The 23,149-nt window shown below is 35.3% G+C and overlaps 1 protein-coding gene across 1 annotated transcript; it reads left to right on the top strand.

Annotated features, from left to right (window-relative positions):
• Nucleotides 1-1,418: 1,418 nt before the first annotated feature.
• SKIL (SKI like proto-oncogene) lies at nucleotides 1,419-22,901 on the top strand. Its single transcript, XM_052648109.1, has 6 exons — nucleotides 1,419-2,516; nucleotides 16,199-16,296; nucleotides 17,831-18,063; nucleotides 21,318-21,559; nucleotides 21,849-22,073; nucleotides 22,743-22,901. The coding sequence occupies exons 1-6, from the start codon at nucleotides 1,419-1,421 to the stop codon at nucleotides 22,899-22,901; spliced, it is 2,055 nt and encodes a 684-aa protein (XP_052504069.1).
• Nucleotides 22,902-23,149: the final 248 nt, after the last annotated feature.

Here is a 23,149-nt window from a genome sequence, read left to right as displayed (position 1 = left end):
GTGTACTGGATTTTTTTTGCATTTTCTCTCAAGAAGGAAGTGGAAGAAGAATCTTTGCTTTTTCCCTCTTCCTCCATTTGCATTCTTTGTGAGGTCTGTCTGCCTTGTGCTTTTTGTCCCGGATTAGTCTTATTCAAGGATGGAGATTCCCAGGAGTGGAGTCTATAGCTTTTGGCTTCCATTAAGCAAATTCGCTAACCTTTTAAAGGGAAAGTTAATTTTTGCCTATAGTTATTCCAGAAAAATAACGTACACTGACCAGATGAATTATGCACTTAAGATTGTGACTTGCGTGTAGTAGATGTGTTATAACTGGTATTTGATTTTTAGATGAAACTGGTGGGTTTTTCTGTTTGTTCCCCCCCCCCCCCCCGTTTGTTTTTTAATTAAGAGATGAAGTAATAGGTTATTTTAGTTAAAATATATTATTTTAATTAAAATCGCATAACTCAGAAAAAACCTCTAGTACTGAGTTTTGGGTGAGATGATCTGCTTAAGGTTTTTCCTTTTCTGGGTTGGAGTAACCCTCTCCCTTTTGAGGGATATTATTGCTCCCTTTACTCATTCGCCAAATTGCTTTTCTATTTAAATGAAGGTACTTCTAATTAACTGGTGTTAGATTTAAAGAAATCACTCAAGTGTCACCTTTGGTAAAGTGAACTCAGTTTAAGATTAAGAAACTAGTTTCAAACTGACCCTTTGGCCTCTGGAACAAATTCAAATGTAACTCTTCCCCAACCCCCTTCTCTTCCAGATTAATTAAAAGAAGAATGAACAGTAATCCTTGAAGATAACTGGGCAGATTTTTCTTTAGGTTTCATTTTTAATCACAGAAATTCAAGTGGATTCAGAGTCTCTTGTTACTGGTGTGAGGGTTTATTCAAGCCTTCATTTTGTTCACACAGACCAACAGATCATTTTTAGAGACGATATTCCCCCCCCCCCCCCCATTTTTTTTTGGTGTCCTTGGTGCCAAATACTAAATTTGGGTGCATAATTTTGACAGGTGATTTTTGACACAAGCATAAACTTTTTGGGTGTTGTGCCTAAAACTAAACCAAACTGTTGCATTGAACTTGGACATCATGAATTGAGAGAACTGATAACTTTATTTTAGTACATATACCTGAAGATTAAAAAAAAAAGTTTCCTAGGAGGTGTGCCTCTTAAAATTATTCTTTGTTATTAGACATAATTTTTTTTATAGTACTGGCAGTACTTATACTGAAGTATTAGCAGAACCAAACAAAGTTGCAAAATCTATTGAGTAGTGTAGGGATATCTCTTTGGAAATTTAAATTTTCTTTGAGAATAAGTTACCATAAGAATTGGTACACATCAATTCTCTCTCTTAAAATAAGCAACTAAATAATAATGCAAATTTCAGACTTACTTGTTTAACACAATAGTTTTTAGCAATGGAAAACCTACAGGCGAAATTTTCCTTGGTTCAGAGCTCAAATAAAAAATTGAATGGGATGGAAGATGATGGCAGCCCTCCAGTGAAAAAGATGATGACAGACATTCATGCAAATGGAAAAATGATGATAAACAAGTTGCCAACAGTAAAGAAGGAACACTTGGATGACTATGAAACACCAATGGAAACCGACGAAGAGCATGTCAAGAGGACCTGTGCCTCTGTGCCTGAACCTTTACATTTAAATCCTAGTTTGAAACATACTTTGGCACAATTCCATTTAAGTAGTCAGAGCTCTTTGGGTGGACCAGCAGCGTTTTCTGCTCGGTATTCCCAAGAAAGCATGTCACCTACTGTATTTCTGCCTCTTCCATCTCCTCAGGTTCTTCCTGGCCCACTGCTCATCCCTTCTGATAGCTCCACAGAACTCACCCAGACTGTGTTGGAAGGGGAGTCTATTTCTTGTTTTCAGGTTGGAGGAGAAAAGAGACTCTGTTTGCCCCAAGTCCTAAATTCTGTTCTCCGAGAATTTTCACTCCAACAAATAAATACAGTGTGTGATGAATTGTACATTTATTGCTCCAGATGTACATCAGACCAGCTTCATATCTTAAAGGTCCTGGGAATACTTCCATTCAATGCCCCATCCTGTGGGCTGATCACATTAACTGATGCACAAAGACTATGTAACGCTTTATTGCGGCCACGCACCTTTCCTCAAAATGGTAGTATACTACCTGCAAAAAACTCATTGGCCCAGTTGAAGGAAACTGGCAGTGCCTTTGAAGTGGAACATGAATGCTTGGGCAAATGTCAGGGTTTATTTGCACCCCAATTTTATGTTCAGCCAGATGCTCCATGTATTCAGTGTCTAGAGTGCTGTGGAATGTTTGCACCCCAGACGTTTGTGATGCATTCTCACAGATCACCGGACAAAAGGACTTGCCACTGGGGCTTTGAATCAGCCAAATGGCATTGCTATCTTCATGTGAACCAAAAATACTTGGGGACACCTGAAGAAAAGAAACTGAAGATAATTTTAGAAGAAATGAAGGAGAAATTTAGCATGAGGAATGGGAAGAGGACTCAATCCAAGGCAAGTTTTTTTTTTTTAAATTAGCAATGAACATTGGTAATGGTGTACTTTGAAATTGTATATTTAGAATATAACTTAAAGTATTACTGCTCATTCAACAACAGCAAAAAATACTGATCTGTATAATATGTTTGTATTACACGTTTTAGGCTGTTAAGTGCTTCCTTTGTGTGTTCTCATTTGATGTTCCAAATAACCTGCTGAGAGAAATGGGATTATTCCCATTTTACAGATAAAGAGAATGAGGCTCAGAGAGATCACGTGACTTTCCCAACGTTATATAAGCAGGGAGTGGAGGATTTGGGGCTTTTTTCTTGAGTCCGCTTTCTTTTTCACACATTTTGCCTTTTGATGACTGAATCAGTTGTTTTCTTGGGACTCTTAATTTACACTTTGGTCTTATCTCCATTTGCAAATGGTGTATAGCTAGCCAAAACAATTCTGGTGATGGGCTCCAAACAGCATTTTTCAGAGGTATATTTAGGATTTCTGACATTGTTTCTGTAATTGAATATTCAGACTTCATCAATATTGGAAACAAATGCAAAAGACAGATTGATCTGAAGACTTTGTGATTCTGGTCTGCAAGATTTTTTTAAAGAGGAATAATTTAAAAAGTTATGACAGCTAGAATACAGGTTATTCTAGATTAAATAAATATGAATATAAAAATTTACCAGCAAAGAGATTTTAAAGTTATTATTTTCTCACTGCATTATTTGGTAGGCTAAATGAGTATCTTTATTCCAAGAGTTTGAATACCTAGCTAATAAGATTTAGGCTATTAAATATTCAGTGTGTGGATCTGGTTTTAAAATATTTTCCTACTTGAATAAAATCAGTATAATAGCTAACGCTGTTAAAACGTACCAAGCATTGTTCTTGAACAGTTTTACACACATAATTTTATTTTATTGGTACCACAAAAAAGGTGGCTATATTTCATCATAAAAATCTAATCTTTCCACTGTTAATTAGCTTTTATTCCTTGATATAGTCTATCTTTTCTCCTTCACAGAAGAAATGAATGAAGTGTACTGAATGACTGAAGGTTATTTATAGCAAGACTAGAACTTAGACCAGAACCTAAGGTTTAGTGTCCTGTGCTTCAATAGGGTATCTTTCCCTTTGGGGAGATTTAGTTTTCCCAATAGGGAAATTTAGTTACAATGTAGTTCTAAGACAATAATTTGCTTCTGAAGCCCAGTGAAGATACTTTCAGACTTGAATTCAGGGTAGTTTGCCCCTTGCTGAATCCAAAGCATCAGTACTTTGAAATTCCTCGCCTGTGGCTACTAGATAAGTTTATATTGTTCTGGTGCCATTATTAACTGATTTTAAAGCATAGTTGACCTCAAGCCAGTTCTCACATTGTTGGACTTGCTTACAACTGGCCTGGTCACAAGCTGAAGATTGTGCTTATTAGAATTGTCTATATTCTCAAAATGTGGAATGCCCCCCCCCCCCCTTAATATTTATGGTATTTTGCCCTAACCTAACTAGAACTCTTATATGTCCATAGGTGGCCACATTATTTGCCAGATGTTCTTGGTCTGATCTTGATTGCTCTGACATAAGCATTTTGGGGATAAATTGCTTTGCCTAATGTTTCTGCTCTGTGTTTGTGAGAAAAAAATACCTGAGAACCGTGATAAAGGTTAAAAAAAAAAAAGGTGATGAATTTACTTAACTGAAACTGAATGTGCTAGGGTTTGGTTAAAATTGAAACCGTCCTTCATCTGGATGTAGTCCTTTTATTGTATCAGAATTTATTAATTTGAATTCAGTTTTTATTTGGGGAAGATGTGAGATTTTTTTTTTGCCATCTTTTTACTATGTTATTTTTTGCAGTATTTGCTACAATGTTTTTGGCATATTTTGGTATTTTTTCTAATTTAATGTGAATTTTAAGCAATTTAAGAGAATTTAAGAAAACTTTCAATAAACCTTTCAGAAAGAAGTTTGGGGGGAGTTTATGTATAGTGATGTGTGCTTGCCACTTCGCATTTTAGAAATACGTTCCTCAAAACATGTTAAAGTAGTTCTTTTTTGAAGTTCAGATGAGAGACCAGTCCGAGATGGGTTGTATGCTCCTGGATGTGTAACTGATAAGACATTAGAATCAGGAATTGAATACAGGTCTTCTGACTTGAAGTCTAGAAATTTTCACTACTTTTCCGTAACGCACACCCCATAGCAGAAACTGAATTTTGAGAAACATTAACTTTTCTTGTCAACTTACCTTCGTATGATGGTTCTTAAGCTCTTTATTAACTTTTATATAGACTCAGACTAAGGTCTTTTACTGGAAAGGGCGTAAGGAGAAGGTCCTTTGACTGGGAAACATTTTTCATTATCTTCTGTGAGTCATTGAATTGGTTGCCCAACAAACCAAATAGATCCAGAGGAAGCTCATTTCAAAAAGTCAAAATAGACTTAAAAAAAAAATTAAAGAATAATCTACCGTATAGCTCAAGGAACTCTGCTCAATGTTAAGTAGCAGCTAGGATGGGAGGAGAGTTTGTGGGAGAAAGGAAACATGTATATGTATGGCTGAGTCCCTTTGCCACCAACTTGAAACTATTAAAACATTAATCAGTTATGCTCCAATATGAAACATAAAGTTTAAAATGCTTAAAAAAGAATATACTAAATATATTAAGTTCTTATCTAAAGGTCTTTAGGTTTAATATGAACACTAATGTAATTGGGTATGTTTAGCTAAAGAGTAGTTTTTTGGCTTTTAAAAACCCCCCTCAAACTCAGTAGGCAATTGTTTGAAATGTAGCAATTGTTTGAAATGTAGCAACTGTTAAATTATTTCTAAGGATGAAAGTTATATTAATAATGGTTACCAAACTATTTGCAAAACTATATTGACTTTGCATAGTTAGAACTTAGAGGGGAGAAATAAGTGGGATATGGTCAGTGTTCTAAGTGGAGAACTGACTATTCTTTGCAGACACCAAAGATAACAGTATTTTGAATTCTTTCTTAGGTCACCACAAAAAATAATACTTGATATGGGATCTGCCTAGCTTGCTTTGCAAAATGGTGTTATGAAAACTAAACTACCTCTTCATATCATTTCGGCTTTTTATGTTTTTATTATAAAAATGATTATAGTATTTTACAGTGTGCAAATATATGCAAGAATATCATTTTTGATTATTTTCCAAGCTTCCAGTGTTATTTGATCTAATTCTGATTTTGTTGAATCTTATGTTTCTATCTGGAAAAAGGTTTGCCAAGCAAACTGATCATTTGTAAATAAAATTTGAAGGGTAATGTTTACTTTGGATTATTTTCAAGCACATTAGAAAAACCTATTTGTAGTCAATTGATAAGATCTTTATAGGTGATTCTTTCCTGTTACAGCATGTGGCCAGCAATCTCCAGGTCACTAAGTAAAGATGATTTATGCCCTTATTTTTTTTTAGGAGTTAAAATTTAGGTTTCTAGCATTTAGACTTGACTGTAAAATAGTATAGTGTTTATTCCTACTAGGGAAAAGGCCCTATGAATTATCTGTGATGCGAATAGATTACCTAAAGATATCAACTTAGAAGTTTTCCTCTTTATTCAACATTTCACTTTTTTTTTTAGTTTTGCCTTTTACTTACAGTTCATTTCTGTAGAGGTCATTTGGAATAATAATACTACAGAAATTTTCTCCCCTCTTGTAAGCTATTTTTGAGAGCTTCTTTTGTTTAGGAAGTGTGTTTCTTAGTACAAACCTAAATGAGGGAAGGAAATACACTAGAGAGGATAGGTAACTACAAGAGTTGTGTTGGGACAAAATATGTAACAGTAATAATTGTGATAGATTTGATGGTAATTTGTTACATCAGAGGCATAGTTTGCATTTTATAATTAGCATAAACTTTTATCAAGTGGTGGTAAGGTCAGAATCAAATGAAGTATTTGTGCTCATAGAAGGGACCAGTATGAATATTTTTGTCTGACTTCTAAAATTAACAACTATCTTAATGGGTTTAGAGAGTCCCGTTTCCCCAGAATTTAGTCTAGTGCTTGGCATGTCAGTTATTCAGGGAAAAGGAAACTTTTTTAAACTGAACAAATTTTTAAGAAACTACCCTGATTTTAGAATAATTGGGATTTTTTTTTGAAAAATGATGGTTTAACCCTTAATAAACATATAATTTGCAAGTAAACTATTGAATAAGACAACTGATCAAATGAGGAAATGGATGTAAAAGTATTTTCAAAGTTAAGAGTCTAGAAACATAGGATGATACTTCAAACTATGATTGAAATATTTACTAATATGTAATTTTGGATTTTTCCTTTCCTCACTTTTGATTTTTCTAGAATTATCTGAAGATATTTCTAAGTAAGATAACTGAGTATTGGGCTCAAATGTATCTCACATTAATTGTTTGTACACAGTAATTATATTAGTTGGATATTTGTTTACTTACCAAAATGAAGTTTGCAAGAAGAAAGTATAAAACAAGTTTGTTATAAAATATGTTATAGGGACATTTCAGTGGAATCATTAGAATGGCTTTGGGAATAGTGCCCCCTTATGGTTTAGAAATATAGTCTATTCATTTTTATCATTAAAAAATGGTAGAACTTTTAAAAATGTTAACATTTTTAAAAAGGCTTCTGATAAAAAACTTCATCCTTTTGGTCTGAGAAATGTTGAAAAACTTCAAGGAAATCAAGTCTCCTTAAGAAACTTTGAAGAAAAGGGATAGGGCTGAATCAGTGCATAGTCAGCCAATAGTGTTCTCGTAGCTATACATATGTTATAATTTATGCCAGTTGAGAATAAGGAGGAAAGCAAGAATTGGATAATTTTAATGCCTTTAGAATTCTGAAAGCAGAACATATGGAGCCAGGACTCAATTTGATCAAGTAAAGAGGTAAAACTAGTTTGGGAATATGTATTTTGTCCATGTGTAAAATTTTGCTCTTTTGAGGTTTCATGTATGTTACATGTACATTAAAGTAATGTAAGGATTTTATTTGACTACAAAAAACCTAAAGAATATATAATGAAACCTTAACCATTTTTAAGGGTGTGGTTTAGTTCCATCACTAAATAAAGTATAGCCCCATGTTGAGGCAGAAAGAGGAATGAACAGGACAGGTGTAAAGTTAGTTTCCCTGCAGGGGCCAAGATGGCCCATTCCAGTATTCTTGCCTGGAGAATCCTGTGGATGCAGGAGCCTGGTGCACTGTAGTCCATGGGGATGCGAAGAGTTGGCCATGACTGAAATGAATGAGCACACACACACACAGTTAGTTTAAAACTCATTTTGATTCCGAAACTTAGAAACGGGTCACAGAAGTGTGTGTGTAAAGACTAGCTGGAGGCTCCCTAGGGCAGGAATTCATCCTGTAGTTTCTAAATGTAGAAGGTGGTAGATGCTTAACAAAGGTTTGGATAAAACTGAATGAAAAGTCTTACTAGCCATAGAAAGCTACCAGTGATTTTCAAGGAGGAAACAGTTTAGTTTTAAAGCAGTACAGCATTTTGATTTTATTTATTTGTGGTATTGAATTTATTTTGCGATTTCAAGTAGCCTTAAAAGTGTGTATTTTGAGTATCTTATGGGGTGGGGACAAAGAATACAAAAATGAAAGAAACTTAACTAAAAATCACTTTGGTACATAAAAATAAGGCTTTTACTCCTTTTTGAAAAGGTTTTTTGGTGTGATTATGGAAGCACTGTAGGCCCATTATAGTACATCCTAAAAAAAGTGCAAAGAAGAAAACAGAATTTTCTCATCATTTCACCATGGAGTGATAACCACCATTGGAATTTATTTATTCCTTTATATCTGTAATGCTTTGTATTACAGATCTGTGCAAAATCATCTGTAGAGTGCACTTGTTAATTTAGGACTATTTGTTGAAATAATACATTTGGACAAACTGTAAAACTTGCACTTAGAGCAGTAGTCATCAACTTGCAGTTTTTCATCTATATACCCTTTCCCATCTGGGGTTCTCTGAGGAGAATTAAGCCCTTTAGAAAGATTGTATATAGTACTGTTCTAAGTACTTTGGAGAGAAGTTAATTTAATGCATACAGTGGAAACTTTGCAGAATTTAGGCTTAATTCTCTTGAGAACCTCAGTTGAGAAGGATGAGGGGATGTAAAGGAAGTCAATTTAGTGGGTCATCAGCACTTTAAAAATACATGAAATAGAGTAAAATTTTAAACGTGCAATCCATTGCACATAGTAAAATAATTTACATTTTGATGTTAATTTACATTATTTGAAGGTCAAAATAATCTTAGTTTTTTAAAAGCATATATCCTGAAATGGGATAGAAAAGCAAAGCCTTACATTTACATAGATTAACTTTTGACAGATAGTTTAGTGAAAGGATGTATGTGACACATAAATTTTCAAATAATTGCAATATTAAGTGAACTAGACACTGTAGAATTCCACTGTAAAGAAGTTAATTTTTTTTTAAGTCTCAGAAATTAACACAATTTTTATCAGTTTGTTCGGATAGAAAAGGAAGTGATGTCATGCTACTGATTTTTACATGTCTTTGTTTCCATGAAGGATTTAAATGATAATTGCACGTAAGAATGTGAGCCTTTGCTTTTCCTGTGAGAGTTTTTAAGCACTTTAAACCTAAAATTGGCTTTATGAGGTAGATGATACAATTTTGTAGTATTGAGTAGCAGGAGACATTGCTGATTGCTGCTTGTTGTGGTTGTTGCTTAGTTGCTAAGTTGTGTCTGATTCTTTGGGATTCTGTGGACTCGCCAGGCTCCTCTGTTCATGGGATTTCCCAGGTGTGGGTTGCAATTTCCTTCTTCTGGGGATCTTCCCCATCCAGGGATCAAACCCACATCTCCTGCATTGGCAGGTGAATTCTTTACCACTGAGCCACTGGGGAAGCCCATGATTTCCTGCAGATCATCTTTGATAAGTTAGTGGAAGTTCTTAGATCATATTGTTACAGGTTGATTAATAATTATAGTTAATCATTACAGTGATTATTTTTACAGTGAAATGAGGCACAAAACTAAGGCTTAAAATCTCTTTAAGTACCTATTGCTACCTTGTAACACTATTCCTAGTTCAGTTGTTGAAACACTCATTCACAACATGTTGAAAGTATTGAGGAAACCCGATCCTATTTTGAGAGATTCAGTTTCTTTCAGTAAGAGTATGTTGGCAGCTGTCTGATAGGGTGGTAGGGTGTCTAGTGTCCTGAAATCATTTATGGAGCACTTGAACGACAGAATGATCTCTGTTGGTTTCCAAGGCAAACCGTTCAGTATCACAGTAATCCAAGTCTATGCCCCAACCAGTAACGCTGAAGAAGCTGAAGTTGAACAGTTCTATGAAGACCTACAAGACCTTTTAGAACTAACACCCAAACGGATGTCCTTTTCATTATAGGGGACTGGAATGCAAAGGTAGGAAGTCAAGAAACAGCTGGAGTAACAGGCAAATTTGGCCTTGGAATATGGCATGAAGCAGGGCAAAGACTATTGAGTTTTGCCAAGAAAATGCACTGGTCATAGCAAACACCCTCTTCCAACAACGCAAGAGAAGACTCTACACATGGACATCACCAGATGGTCAACACCGAAATCAGATTGATTATATTTGCAGCCAAAGATGGAGAAGCTCTATACAGTCAACGAAAACAAGACCAGGAGCTGACTATGGCTCAGATCATGGATTGCCAAATTCAGACTTAGATTGAAGAAAGTAGGGAAAACCACTAGACCATTCAGGTATGACCTAAATCAAATCCCTTATGATTATACAGTGGAAGTGAGAAATAGATTTAAGGGCCTAGATCTGATAGATACAGTGCCTGATGAATTATGGACAGAGGTTCGTGAGACAGGGATCAAGACCATCCCCATGGAAAAGAAATGCAAGAAAGCAAAATGGCTGTCTGAGGAGGCCTTACAAATAGCTGTGAAAAGAAGAGAAGTGAAAAGCAAAGGAGAAAAGGAAACATATAAGCATCTGAATGCAGAGTTCCAAAGAATAGCAAGAAGAGATAAGAAAGCCTTCCTCAGCGATCAATGCAAAGAAATAGAGGCAAACAACAGAATGGGAAAGACTAGAGATCTCTTCAAGAAAATTAGAGATACCAAGGGAATAGTTCATGCAAAGTTGGGCTCAATAAAGGACAGAAATGGTATGGACCTAACAGAAGCAGAAGATATTAAGAAGAGGTGGCAAGAATACACAGAAGAACTATACAAAGAAGATCTTCACGACCCAGATAATCACGATGGTGTGATCACTCACCTAGAGCCAGACATCCTGGAATGTGAAGTCAAGTGGGCCTTAGAAAGCATCACTACGAACAAAGCTAGTGGAGGTGATGGAATTCCAGTTGAGCTATTTCAAATTCTGAAAGATGATGCTGTGAAAGTGCTGCACTCAATATGCCAGCAAATTTGGAAACCTCAGCAGTGGCCACAGGACTGGAAAAGGTCAGTTTTCATTCCCATCCCAAAGAAAGGCAATACCAAAGAATGCTCAAACTCCCGAACAATTGCACTCATCTCACACGCTAGTAAAGTAATGTTCAAAATTCTCCAAGCCAGGCTTCAGCAATACGTGAACTGTGAACTCCCAGATGTTCAAGGTGGTTTTAGAAAAGACAGAGGAACCAGAGATCAAATTGCCAACATCCGCTGGATCATGGAAAAAGCAAGAGAGTTCCAGAAAAACATCTGTTTCTGCTTTATTGACTATGCCAAAGCCTTTGACTGTGTGGATCACAATAAACTGTGGAAAATTCTGAAAAAGATGGGAATACCAGACCACCTGACCTGCCTCTTGAGAAACCTGTATGCACGTCAGAAAGCAACAGTTAGAACTGGACATGGACCAACAGACTGGTTCCAAATAGGAAAAGGAGTATGTCAAGGCTGTATATTGTCACCCTGCTTATTTAACTTATATGCAGAGTACATCATGAGAAACACTGGGCTGGAAGAAGCACATGCTGGAATCAAGATTGCCAGGAGAAATACCAATAACCTCAGATATGCAGATGACACCACCCTTATGGCAGAAAGTGAAGAGGAACTCAAAAGCCTCTTGATGAAAGTGAAAGAGGAGAGTGAAAAAATTGGCTTAAAGCTCAACATTCAGAAAATGAAGATCATGGCATCTGGTCCCATCACTTCATGGGGAATAGATGGGGAAACAGTGAAAATAGTGGCAAACTTTATTTTTTGGGGCTCCAAAATCACTGCAGTTGGTGACTGCAGCCATGAAATTAAAAGACGCTTACTCCTTGGAAGGAAAGTTATGACCAACCTAGATAGCATGTTGAAAAAGAGACATTACTTTGTCAACAAAGGTCCGTCTAGTCAAAGCCGTGGTTTTTCCAGTGGTCATGTATGGTTGTGAGAGTTGGACTGTGAAGAAAGCTGAGCGCCGAAGAATTGATGCTTTTGAACTGTGGTGTTGGAGAAGACTCTTGAGAGTCCCTTGGACTGCAAGGAGATCCAACCAGTCCATTCTGAAGGAGATCAGCCCTGGGATTTCTTTGGAAGGAATGATGCTGAAGCTGAAACTCCAATACTTTGGCCACCTCATGTGAAGAGTTGACTCATTGGAAAAGACTCTGATGCTGGGAGGGATTGGGGGCAGGAGGAGAAGGGGATGACAGAGGATGAGATGGCTGGATGGCATCCCCGACTCGATGGATGTGAGTCTGAGTGAACTCCGGGAGTTGGTGATGGACAGGGAGGCCTGGCGTGCTGCGATTCATGGGGTCACAAAGAGTCGGACACGACTGAGCGACTGAACTGAACTGAATGTCTTAGTATTATACATAATAAAAGGAACATGATAGGGATCTTTGCTTTATACCTAAGGAATTATTGCTTAACAGTGTGTTCAGTCATGTATTTACTAAGGTTACTAACAATTTATGTTTGGCTGTACAACATAATGTGTATTCAATATGCATTATATTTTACTTAATGTAAGCACACCATTATAGAAGGATAGACTATGAAATTTACCAGTCTACCAGTCCTTCATACATATACTGGCTTATAAATACCAAAATGTACAAATTAATTTTTGTCTTTCTAAATTCTAATTTAAAAAGTTCTTTTCCCACATATTGCAAAAATTTAATCCACATTTTTTGAGGGGAACTTTTAAAATCCCATCAATACTGAGATATTGTTTTGATTAGTTCATCAATGTTTGTCATTAGGGTTAATTAAAGATCACAATATTAATCTGCAACTATAATTAGAAACTAACAGTGCCACCTAAAATCAAAGTTTACTACTGAAGATAAGTCTGGGAGTTTTAAACGGTTTTTGTCTTATTTGTCTATATTTTTTTTAGTGCAAATTGGCATGTATATGTACTAACGGTGCTGAGTGGATGCAGTTGCTTTTGTTACTAAAAAGTGATGACAGAAATACTTATTGGTCTTTTTGTAAATGAAACCAGGTTCTCTATATTATTTGTCATTGTGAGACTAATAAGCATTGTACCGAAATGCAGTAGTTCTTTATCAGGATACCTGATTATTAAAAGGTCATGTATACATAACACAGTAAGTTGAAATTTAGAGAAACTTTGTGTAAAACATCTTCTAATATTTACTTATTTAGAATTAATTCTTCTACTATACATTTTGGACTTGTTTAAATTTTGCTTTCTTAGATGTATTTGTTGTTTTATGACTTAGAGAAAGAACTTTCGGAATGAAATCATGCCTGAAATTTTTCTTATGTGTTTCAGATGAGGATGCCATCTGTTCATTTTGTGGTAGATAATGATGGGGAAGTTGAATGATAAAAGTATTTTAAAATGTTAAGGCTCTAACTTGAGCTACTAAATGATCTATTTCTTTTCTTTGCCAAATAATGTAATATAGTCTGTTTTAGTGTTCAATTACTTGAAGGGAATAAATTATCCTCATATTGAAAGGTAAAAGAAAAGGCAATACCTGTGTGCATCTTGGTGTCTCATTTTTATTCCTGATCAGTAGTAGCATTACTGCTGTGCCAATTAATTATACTGTTATTTTTTTGAAGACCTAATTTGTATGTTGCCACAAATGCAGAATAGATGAGAAAATCTGGCATGACTGTGAATGTTCTGTTGTGTTCTTTTCTTAATTGTTTTTAACATGCAGTTAGGATAATTTGTTGTCAATGTGTTTATGGCTTACCACAGAATAATAGGTAAAATTAACTCCCAACATTTTATCATGGTTAGTGTTGTGCATTTCCCCATCAATTATACTATTTAATTTGTAAATCTGATCTCTAAAAATGCACCCAGAGACAGTTGAGATTCTTCAGCACTTCATGGAATAAAGGGGTATTAGTAAATGTGAAAGAGACTAGTAGCAGAGTAAGCTTAAAAGGGGCCACCCTGGGAATTTAATGAGCTACACTGTCATTCAGAATTCATTCAACGAATATTTATCGAGTCCCTACTGCATTGCCAGGCGTGGTGCTAGGTACTGAAAATACGAAAGTAATTAAGACAGTCCTTGACCTCAAGCTGCTACTTAAGCAGAGGCCAGATAACCACTCCATCAGGAGTTTTGTAGAGGAAATTCAGACATTTGCTAGAGGACTGCACTAGATGGTCTTAAAGGTAGGTTTTTTTTAAGAACCCCCTCCTCCGGGTCTCTTCGTGGGTAGGTGCAAGAATAGGAAACAAAGATCAGAAACAAGAGAGGGATGGGTGTTTAAATAGAAACGAATGTGCTAACAGTTATTTAAGGTGGCATTTGAAGTTCAGAGATGTCATAAAAGCAAAACTATACTGAGTTTGGATTATGAATAAAAAAGTAAAACTTATACAAACTTATCAAGCTACAGAATTTTGAAATGAACATGATCAAAATTGAGTCAGATTTGAAGTCAAGATCTTTGGCTGAAGAAGTTTAGAATTTTGTTATTCTGAAGATTTAAAATCCCAGCTATCCATAATAGGAATAACTTTTAAATATAAATATCAATTTTAATAGTTTTAATTTAAAAAATCTGGAAACAGTTGATTTCTTGGGCAGTAGAACATCCAGGATGTCTCAGATATAAAACTGATGTAAAGTGGAGCTTTCTTTATTTTCTAAATAATGAACTTAACAAATGACCTCTAAAAAGGAATTTCTCATTTAATTTGAGCTGATCTTATATTTCATTGATTTGTTAGAATGAGCTTTTTGTTCATTAACACCTCTTTTATTACAGTGTTAGGGTGAAAAATGTTCTGCCTAAATGAGTTTTCTGGATAATGAAACTTCTCTTCTCAGCACTGTGTCTTTTTAAAAAACTTTAACCTTTTTTAAAATCTAAAATGTCAAATACTTTTCAGTCTGAGTGTATGTATGAATATATGTGTATATGGTATACTACTTGTAAATGTTGATTATAACTATGTCATATTGACTCAAGACTTCTTAAACATTAGATACTCTTTTGGAATAAAGATAGGGAACAGTTGAGATATATTGTTTTTCCTAGCCTATGTATGAGAAAGCCCTCAGATTGCCTTGCTTTTTGAATCAGTTTTTGTGTTTGTGTCTTGTAATTCTTCTCTCTCTTTAGGCTATCAGCTGGCACCTGGTATTTATCATTTAGTATTTCTGTTGCCAGTAGTCAGTTCCCCTTCTAATTTATGATAGAACTAAGCTATAGGCTGAGAAACTATGTAAATAAATGATTGTTGTATTTTATAAATAAGCAGTTGATTTTGCCCCAGATCCTGAACTTCTTTAGAAGACTTGACCAGGATTGTGAAGTTTTAAAACAAATTCTACTCTGTATATAGAGTCTAGAGGCCCTCACTGAATACTCACCTCTTAAATCCTTTCAAAATATTATTCTTTTCCCTATAGTCTTATGGCCTTGTTAGTCTTTTAAATTCTTTGCCCAGTAATTCTTAACAAAATGTTGATCTCCCAATATGTGTATGTAGGGGGAGGGGAGACATGTAAAACAAACCAAATGAGGAAGTTAGTAACCACAGGTTATTTATTCTTTCTCAGTTTCTGAGCCTCAGTTTTCTGATCTGTAAAGTGGAGATAATTGTATCTACTTAATAAGCTATTTGTTAGAATTAAGCAGGATATAAAGTTCTTATCATGAACTTTGAGGTAGCCGGTTACCCTCTCCTTTTCCTTTATTTACAAGGCTAAAAAAGAGCTTTTCATATTTATGATAAAATGTGGTTTACTGATAAGTGTTAGCAGACACAGTGGTTTCAAAATTTGGCAAAGTATTGCTGTAGGATGTTATCTAATTTAGTATGCTGAGAAATACTATAGGGATGGAGGGGGTAGGTTATAGCTGATATAGTAGCAAGAAGAGTCAAAACTTATCAATGCTGTACATTTGTAAAGTACTATTATTTGAAATGGATTTTTAACACAGATTCCATAAGTATGATATTTGATGAAATCATTTCTGGTAGTCCATGTTAATATACATGCTGAAGCTGTTCTTGTGATGAGGTAGTTAATGTCTCTTTGAGTTTTAAGTGACTAGACCTGGTATTTTAAAGAAAGACTGCCCTATTCGAAGATGATTCTTGAATTACATAATTCTTTGCTAGTCAGTGTTCTCCAGAGGCAGCCTACAGCTCTGTCGAATACGCATCTAAGATTAACCATCATATCTTCCTTCAATAAACTTTTCCACTTCTACATTTTTCTACAGATAGATACACCGCCAGGAATGGAATTGCAGTCATGGTATCCAGTTATAAAACAGGAAGGTGACCATGTCTCTCAGACACATTCATTTTTACATCCCAGGTGAGTGGGTATTAGCTTGTTCGTTCCTTCATTCAATATCTATATAGCAGGTGCTTTTCTAGGCTCTGGGAATTCATTATATCATTTTAGTGTTTTGTTTTTTTTTGCCAATCCAGGGAATGAATTCGAATAGGTTGAATATTTGAATTAACTTTTTTTGTATCTTTCCATGTTTTTTCCTGGAAATATGTTATTTCCTTTTTGCCCTAAAGTGGAAAATATGAAAGTTTAAAAATTTTGCTTACTTCCCTTCAAGAGGTAAACCAACTCTCCAAGAGTGCAGTGTGCAACTTTGATTTTTTAAAGTGAACCTTTTTTGGAACTTAGAGGTTTTCATAGTAGTCGCACCCCTCAAAATCAATGTTCATATTTTCAATAAAAATGCACCTTAGATTATAAACTTTTTATTTAAAAAACCTAGACTTTTATTTGCTGCTGTAGATAAAAGCAGCATTTATCTCCTCAAGCACAGTTATGGAGACTCTCAATCTTACTTACATTTATATAGTTCCTTCTATTCCTTTTACATTTGAAATAAACTTTGGAGCAGTATCAAACCTGTCAGTTTTCTTAGCAGGATACTGAGTTTTCACCCTCAGAATTCATGTAATTGGTCAAGAGGGACAATATAGATGTCCTGTACAAAGAAAATGTAATATAAGAGGATATTATTTAGAACTTAGAGGATGAAGTGTTAGGTCACTTAAATGGTTGCATCTTTTGGCTAAAGGTTAAGCAGATTATAGTTAATCATATGGTACTTAAATATCTAGCTCAAATTTGTTCCATGTCTCTCAGATAATCTCTTGCACAATTTTATGTGAGCTTTGAGCAAAATTGGTATTGGTGGTTATCCCTTTGATCTTAGTTTTGCTTGATTTTATTATCGCTGTTTTATCAAATTAAGTAGGAAATATCAAAGTATTTTCAGAAGGTTGCTTGGTGGAGTCTGATCCAAGGAGGATAGCCCAGTAGCTGGGCATTGTTCAGAACACTGATTGTTTTCTTGAAAAGGGAGAAGGGCCTTGGAAGCTGTTCGTTGGGGCTGCAGTGAATCAGGCCATAGCCATGCAGTGTGGCCTGAATCAGCCTCACTATAGCAAAGAGCAAGGACTCCTAGCTTTGGAGGGGTGGCTCACAGGGAAATGGTCCTCCAGAATATCATGTAGTCTGTTTTCTTTTGGCATAAACATTACCTACTGAGGGTTGTTGAACTGCTCTGTAAAGTACTTCATGGTTTTAGTTCTCATGAGGTTTTGAGGGAAGGAAAACTGATTTTCTTTTCAGTGAGTATCTTTTTAAAAACTGTTTAGAAACTACTTTTGGAAAATAACAGGAATATCCTCATAATTTTGCTCTTTGTGCCTCAACTACTTACTGACATTTTTAAGAACTCTTTTCTAAGACCCTTATTTTCTGAATTGTTGCGTTATCTGTTTTGGTTTAAAAAAAATTGTTTAACTATAGAAATTGATGTTAATATATTTTTAACTAAATGTAGTATGTATCTTATTTTGCCATTTTTTGTTTTCAGCTACTACTTATACATGTGTGATAAAGTGGTTGCACCAAATGTGTCACTTACTTCAGCTGTACCTCAGCCTAAAGAGGTCACAAAGGCAGAGGCAAGCAAATCTATACCAAGACAGTCAGAGACGCCTCACAGTAGTGGGAAACATCAAAAAATAGTGTCTTATCCAGATGTCTCACTGGAGGAACAAGAGAAAATGGATCTAAAAGCAAGTAAAGAATTATATAGCCACCTAGGTAAGGATTCAGAAATTACCTTTTTAAAATCATGTCGCTAATCAACATATTTATTCAGCATTTTCAAAGAGAGGGTTTCTTTTAATAAGAGAATTTTCCAGATAAATGAAGCTTATATCTTAAAAAAATACAAAACACCTTTCAAAACTCTGAAGTCTGGGAAGATCCCACATGCTGGGGAATAGCCAAGCCCATGGCCGCAGCTGTTGAGCGTGTGCTCTAGATCTCAGGAGCTGCAGCTGCTGAAGCCCGCACGCCCTACAGCCAGTGCTCTGCAAGAAGGGAAACGACAGCAATGAGAAGCCTGCATGCCGCAATGAAGAGTAGCCTCAACTAGAGAAAAGCCCGTCTAGCAACGAAGAGCCAGCACAATAGATAGCCAAAAATAGATTAATAGAATTATCTTTAAAAAGTATATGATAATCTGTAAAAATATTGAATAATTATGTTGTACACCTGGAGCTAACAGGATACTGTTAATCAACTATGCTTCAATTGAAAAGAGAAAGAAGTGTACTAAGTGTAGTTAGGTATAGGACTCAGAGACATTAAGTTGTAGAATAAGCAAGGATTGAAAATGAATAGCTGTAGGAGCCAGAAATGCAGAATGCTGGCTGGACATGTAAAAAAAAAAGCTGCATAGTTACAGTGCCTTTTAAAATATGGTGGACCAAACAAGATATGTCTGCTCACATGCTGCCTGTGTTACCCTGTCTGTAGCTGCAGAGTTTTGCCTACAGCTTAGGCAAATGTAACAGTTCAGCTTTCTCAGAGCAGTGGAAGAGTCCTTTGGTTATGTAATTGTTTTCATAGATAGTTGTGATTCTTTGGGGGGAGTTTGTACTTTAATTTTGAGATTTTCCTTGGATTTAAGTATGGCAAAGAATAATTAGTAACATACCTTTATACCATGTTTGTATTAAAAAACAGTTTAAAAAAATTGTTGAGGTGTAATTCATATACCATAAAATTTATCCTTTTAGACTGTACAATTGAGTGGTTTTTAGTAAATTCACGAAGTTGTGTAATGATCACAGTTAATTCCAGAACATTTCATGATCCTTAAAAGAAATCCTGTAATCCGGAAGTTACTCTTCATTCTCCCCTTTTACCAGCCTCTAATCTGTTTTCTGTTTTTATGGATTTGCCTGTTCTAGGCGTTTCATATAAAATGATGGTACAGCATGTGGCCTTCTGTTGCCTGGCTTCTTCCACTAAGGATGTTTTCTCAGTAGATGTTATAGCATGTATTAGCACTTCTTCCCTGTTTATGGCTTAGTAACTTTCTGTTGTGTGGATGGATAAGACCCTGTTTTGTTGATCCATTCGTCAGCTGATGGACATTTGGATGTGTCCACATTTGGCTGTTACGACTAATGCTGTTATGAACACTTAAGCACAAGTTTTAATGTGAACATATGTTTTTATTTCTCTTGGCTATATATTTAGGAGTGGAATTGCTGGGTCATATGGTAACTCTATGTTTAATATCTTGAGGGACTGCCAAACTGTTTTTCAAAGCAACCATACCATTTTCATTTCTAGCAACGGTCTCTGAGGTTTCCAGTTTCTGCACATCTTTGCCAACAGTTGTCATTGTTTGTCTTTTGAGGAGAGCCATCCTTGTGGTTGTAAAGTGGTATCTCACAGTTTTGATTTGCAGTTCTCCAAGTTGACTTATGGTACTGAATATCTTTTCATGTTTTTTTTGGACACTGCAAATCTCCCTCTCCTTTTTAATATTTGTTTTACTTATTTGGCTGTGCCAGGTCTTAGTTGCAGCATATAGGTAGGATCTTTAGTTGCATGCGCACTCTCAGTTGCAGCATGTGGACTCTAGTCCTCTGACCAGCGATTGAATCCAGGTCCCCTGTATTAGGAGTGCAGAGTCTTAGCCACTGGACCACCAGGGAAGTCTGCATTGCAAATCTTTGGAGAAGTACCTGTTGAGATCCTTCGCCTATTTTTAAATTGGGTTGTCTCTTTATTATTGAGTTGTAAGAGTTACGTGTACATTCTGGGTACTAGAGCCTTACCAGATAGAGGATTTGCCATTGTGTCAGTTGTCTTCACTTTCTTGGTAGTGTCCTTTGAAACACAGAAGTTTTAAATTCAGATGAAGTCCAGTTTGTTGCTACTTTGGTTGCTTACTTTAGGTGTCATGTCTAAGAAATGATTGCCTAATCCAGTTAAGAATTTTAGCTCTTAAGTTTAAGTCTGTGATCCATTTTTAATTAATTTTTATATAAGATGTAAAGTTCAATCTCAATTGTATATTTTTAATTAATTTTTATATAAGATGTGAAGTTCAACCTCAATCGTATATAGATACAGTTGTCCCAACACGGTTGAAAAAGCTGCTGTTACTCTTTGAATTGTTTTGGCACCCTTGTTAAAAACCAGTTGCCTGTAAAAGTATATGTTTATTTCTGGACTCAGTCTTTATGTCCGTACAACACACGGTTTTGATTTCTGTAGCTTCATAACAAGCTTTGCCATTGGAGATTGTGAGTCCTCCAACTTTGTTTTTCTTTTTCAAGATTACTTTGCCTATCTTGGTTTCCTTTTATTTCCATGAGTTTTAGGATCAGTTTGCCAAATTCTGCCACACAGCCAGGTGAGATTTTGATAGGGTCTGCATTGAAAAAGTAGATCAGTTTGAGACTACCATTTATAACAAAAATAACATGACTGGGTGGCTTATTCCATAGACACTTACCCTTTCACTGTTCTAGAGGCTGGGAAGTCTTAAGATCAAGGCCCTAGTGGATTTGGTCTAGCAAGGGTTTGCCTCCTGGTTCATAGATGGCCGTCTTTTCATTATGTACCCAAATTGTGGGAGAGCTCTCTGGAGTCTCTTTTATAAGCGCATAAATCCCATCAAGGGGTCTCTACCCTTATGAGCTAATTATCTCCTAAAGGTTTCATTTCCTAATACCATCACATTGGGGGTTAGGATTTCAGCATAGGAATTTTGGAGATCATGATATCATCTTAATGATATTAAGTCTTCCAATCCATGAACATAGGATTCCTTTCCATTTATTTAGGTCTTTTATTTCTTTCAATGATATTTTATAGTTTCTGTTGTATAAGTTTTATACTACTTTTGTTAAGTTTATTCCTAAGTATCTTTATTATTTTTTTATTTTGTTTATAAATGAAATTGTTTTCTTAATTTCATTTATGGATCATTCTAGTGACTTTTGACAGAGTGGCATTTATACTTTGTTACTTCTTTTTTGCCTTTGAAGATCCATCAGTCTCGAATAATTCTACCAGCAAAAAGAAACCTGAGTCTACCACTTGCAGCTTAGCCAGAGACACAAGCAAATTAGGAACTGACTGTGATGTTGCAGCTTCATCTCCATTTCTTGTCAAAGATGTCACTTGTGAGGACGATAAGGGAAAAATCATGGAAGAAGTAGTGAGAACTTATGTAAAACAACAGGAAAAACTGAACTCAGTTTTACAGAAGAAGCAACAACTTCAGATGGTAAAACTGTTATTTAAATGATAGTCCATTGTGAAAAAATACTTTTGCATATTCTTCAAGATAAGATGCTGTAAATGTTTAAATATTATTCAGTTTTATACTTATAAGAAATATTAATATACTTTTAAATTTTTAGAGAAAATAGTTTTTAAGATAGCTACTTATGTATAGAATTGATATGACACCTCAGTTTTGTAATAGATACTTTCTGTCCTGTTTTTTTCTGAATTGAAAGGTTTAATGTGATAGAAATAAAGTAAAAATTATATTGTGACTCTTTAAATTACAGGAAGTTGAAATGTTGAGTAGTTCAAAAGCTATGAAGGAACTTACTGAAGAACAGCAGAATTTACAGAAAGAGCTTGAATCTTTGCAGAATGAACATGCTCAAAGAATGGAAGAATTTCATGTTGAACAGAAAGACTTAGAGAAAAAACTAGAGCAGGTAATGAAGCAAAAATGTACCTGTGACTCAAATTTAGAAAAAGATAAAGAGGCTGAATATGCAGCACAGGTAAGAATTACACAGTTTGTATAGTGTTGCCTTTTCAGTGTGGACATTGAAGCTGTTCCTTTAATTTCATTAAAGAAATTACTTTTTGTTAACTTGCTTCATTTAGGCTAGACTTCAAAATAGATAATTCTGTTCAACACAATTTTATGCTATATCATTCAGGATGATTGTTTGGATCTTAGTTGTTGCATTACTTTAAATTTTTATTGGATTTCTATAGTTTAGTTGTCCTAATTGCTAATCTCTAGCTATCTGAGTATCAATGTTATTTTAATGTAATACATGGGCTTTCAAATCAATGGCTTAACAAACATAAACTGTTGCCTACTATGTTCACAAGCCTTGGGGCAAAAGTGGATAGCAGCTCACAACTTGGGAAAGATGAACAAATAACTCCTAATCTGATCATGCTGTGGTCACAGGTATACCAAAGTATAAGGCATAATGAAAGTGTTCTAAGTGTTCATTTCCCTTGACCCTTTGTTTTGCCCTCATTTTAAGGTCATTTCAAAGTCAGATTAATAGTATTGGATATTCAAGAGATTATAATATGCATGAAATAGTTCATTTTTGCAAAAATGATTTGCAAGTAGGTCTTTGCCATGATGTGAGAAGTAATGGAAAACCAAAACTGAATGGAAAACTGACACAGTCTTCTAAATCACACAGCTGGCAGAACTGAGACAGAGACTGGACCATGCTGAGGCTGATAGGCAAGAACTCCAAGACGAACTCAGACAGGAACGGGAGGCAAGGCAGAAGTTAGAGAAGATGATAAAAGAGCTAAAGCTGCAAATTTTGAAATCATCAAAGACTGCTAAAGAATAGAAACCTTCAAAGAAATCCATCTGTGTGTTCCCAACAGGGTTTATTTTTATTTGTTTACTTTGGTAAATGGATTCTGAACAACTTATCTGCATGAAATAATGGCATTCTATCCATTTGTAGATCAGAGAAAGTGAAGAGATTATATATTAGTATATAAATTTTTACATTTTCCAAATGAATGAAAATGTATGTTTCTTTGTACTTTTCCTTTCAACGAGCTTCAAACCAGTACTTTGCAGTTTCAGCTG

This window comes from Budorcas taxicolor, chromosome 1 (assembly GCF_023091745.1).
Source record: "Budorcas taxicolor isolate Tak-1 chromosome 1, Takin1.1, whole genome shotgun sequence".
Classification (NCBI taxonomy): domain Eukaryota; kingdom Metazoa; phylum Chordata; class Mammalia; order Artiodactyla; family Bovidae; genus Budorcas; species Budorcas taxicolor.
Note: the sequence above shows the minus strand (reverse complement) of the source record. Positions and strands in the feature narration are given on the sequence as shown.

What these genes read in the sequence shown, in the direction of transcription:
- SKIL (XM_052648109.1), top strand. Translation starts at nt 1,419, where the DNA reads ATGGAAAACCTACAGGCGAAATTTTCCTTGGTTCAGAGCTCAAATAAA. An exon ending in GGAAGAGGACTCAATCCAAG is followed by an intron (nt 2,517 to 16,198) that starts GCAAGTTTTTTT and finishes ATTTTTCTACAG; the next exon opens with ATAGATACACCGCCAGGAAT. An exon ending in AGAATTATATAGCCACCTAG is followed by an intron (nt 18,064 to 21,317) that starts GTAAGGATTCAG and finishes TTGCCTTTGAAG; the next exon opens with ATCCATCAGTCTCGAATAAT.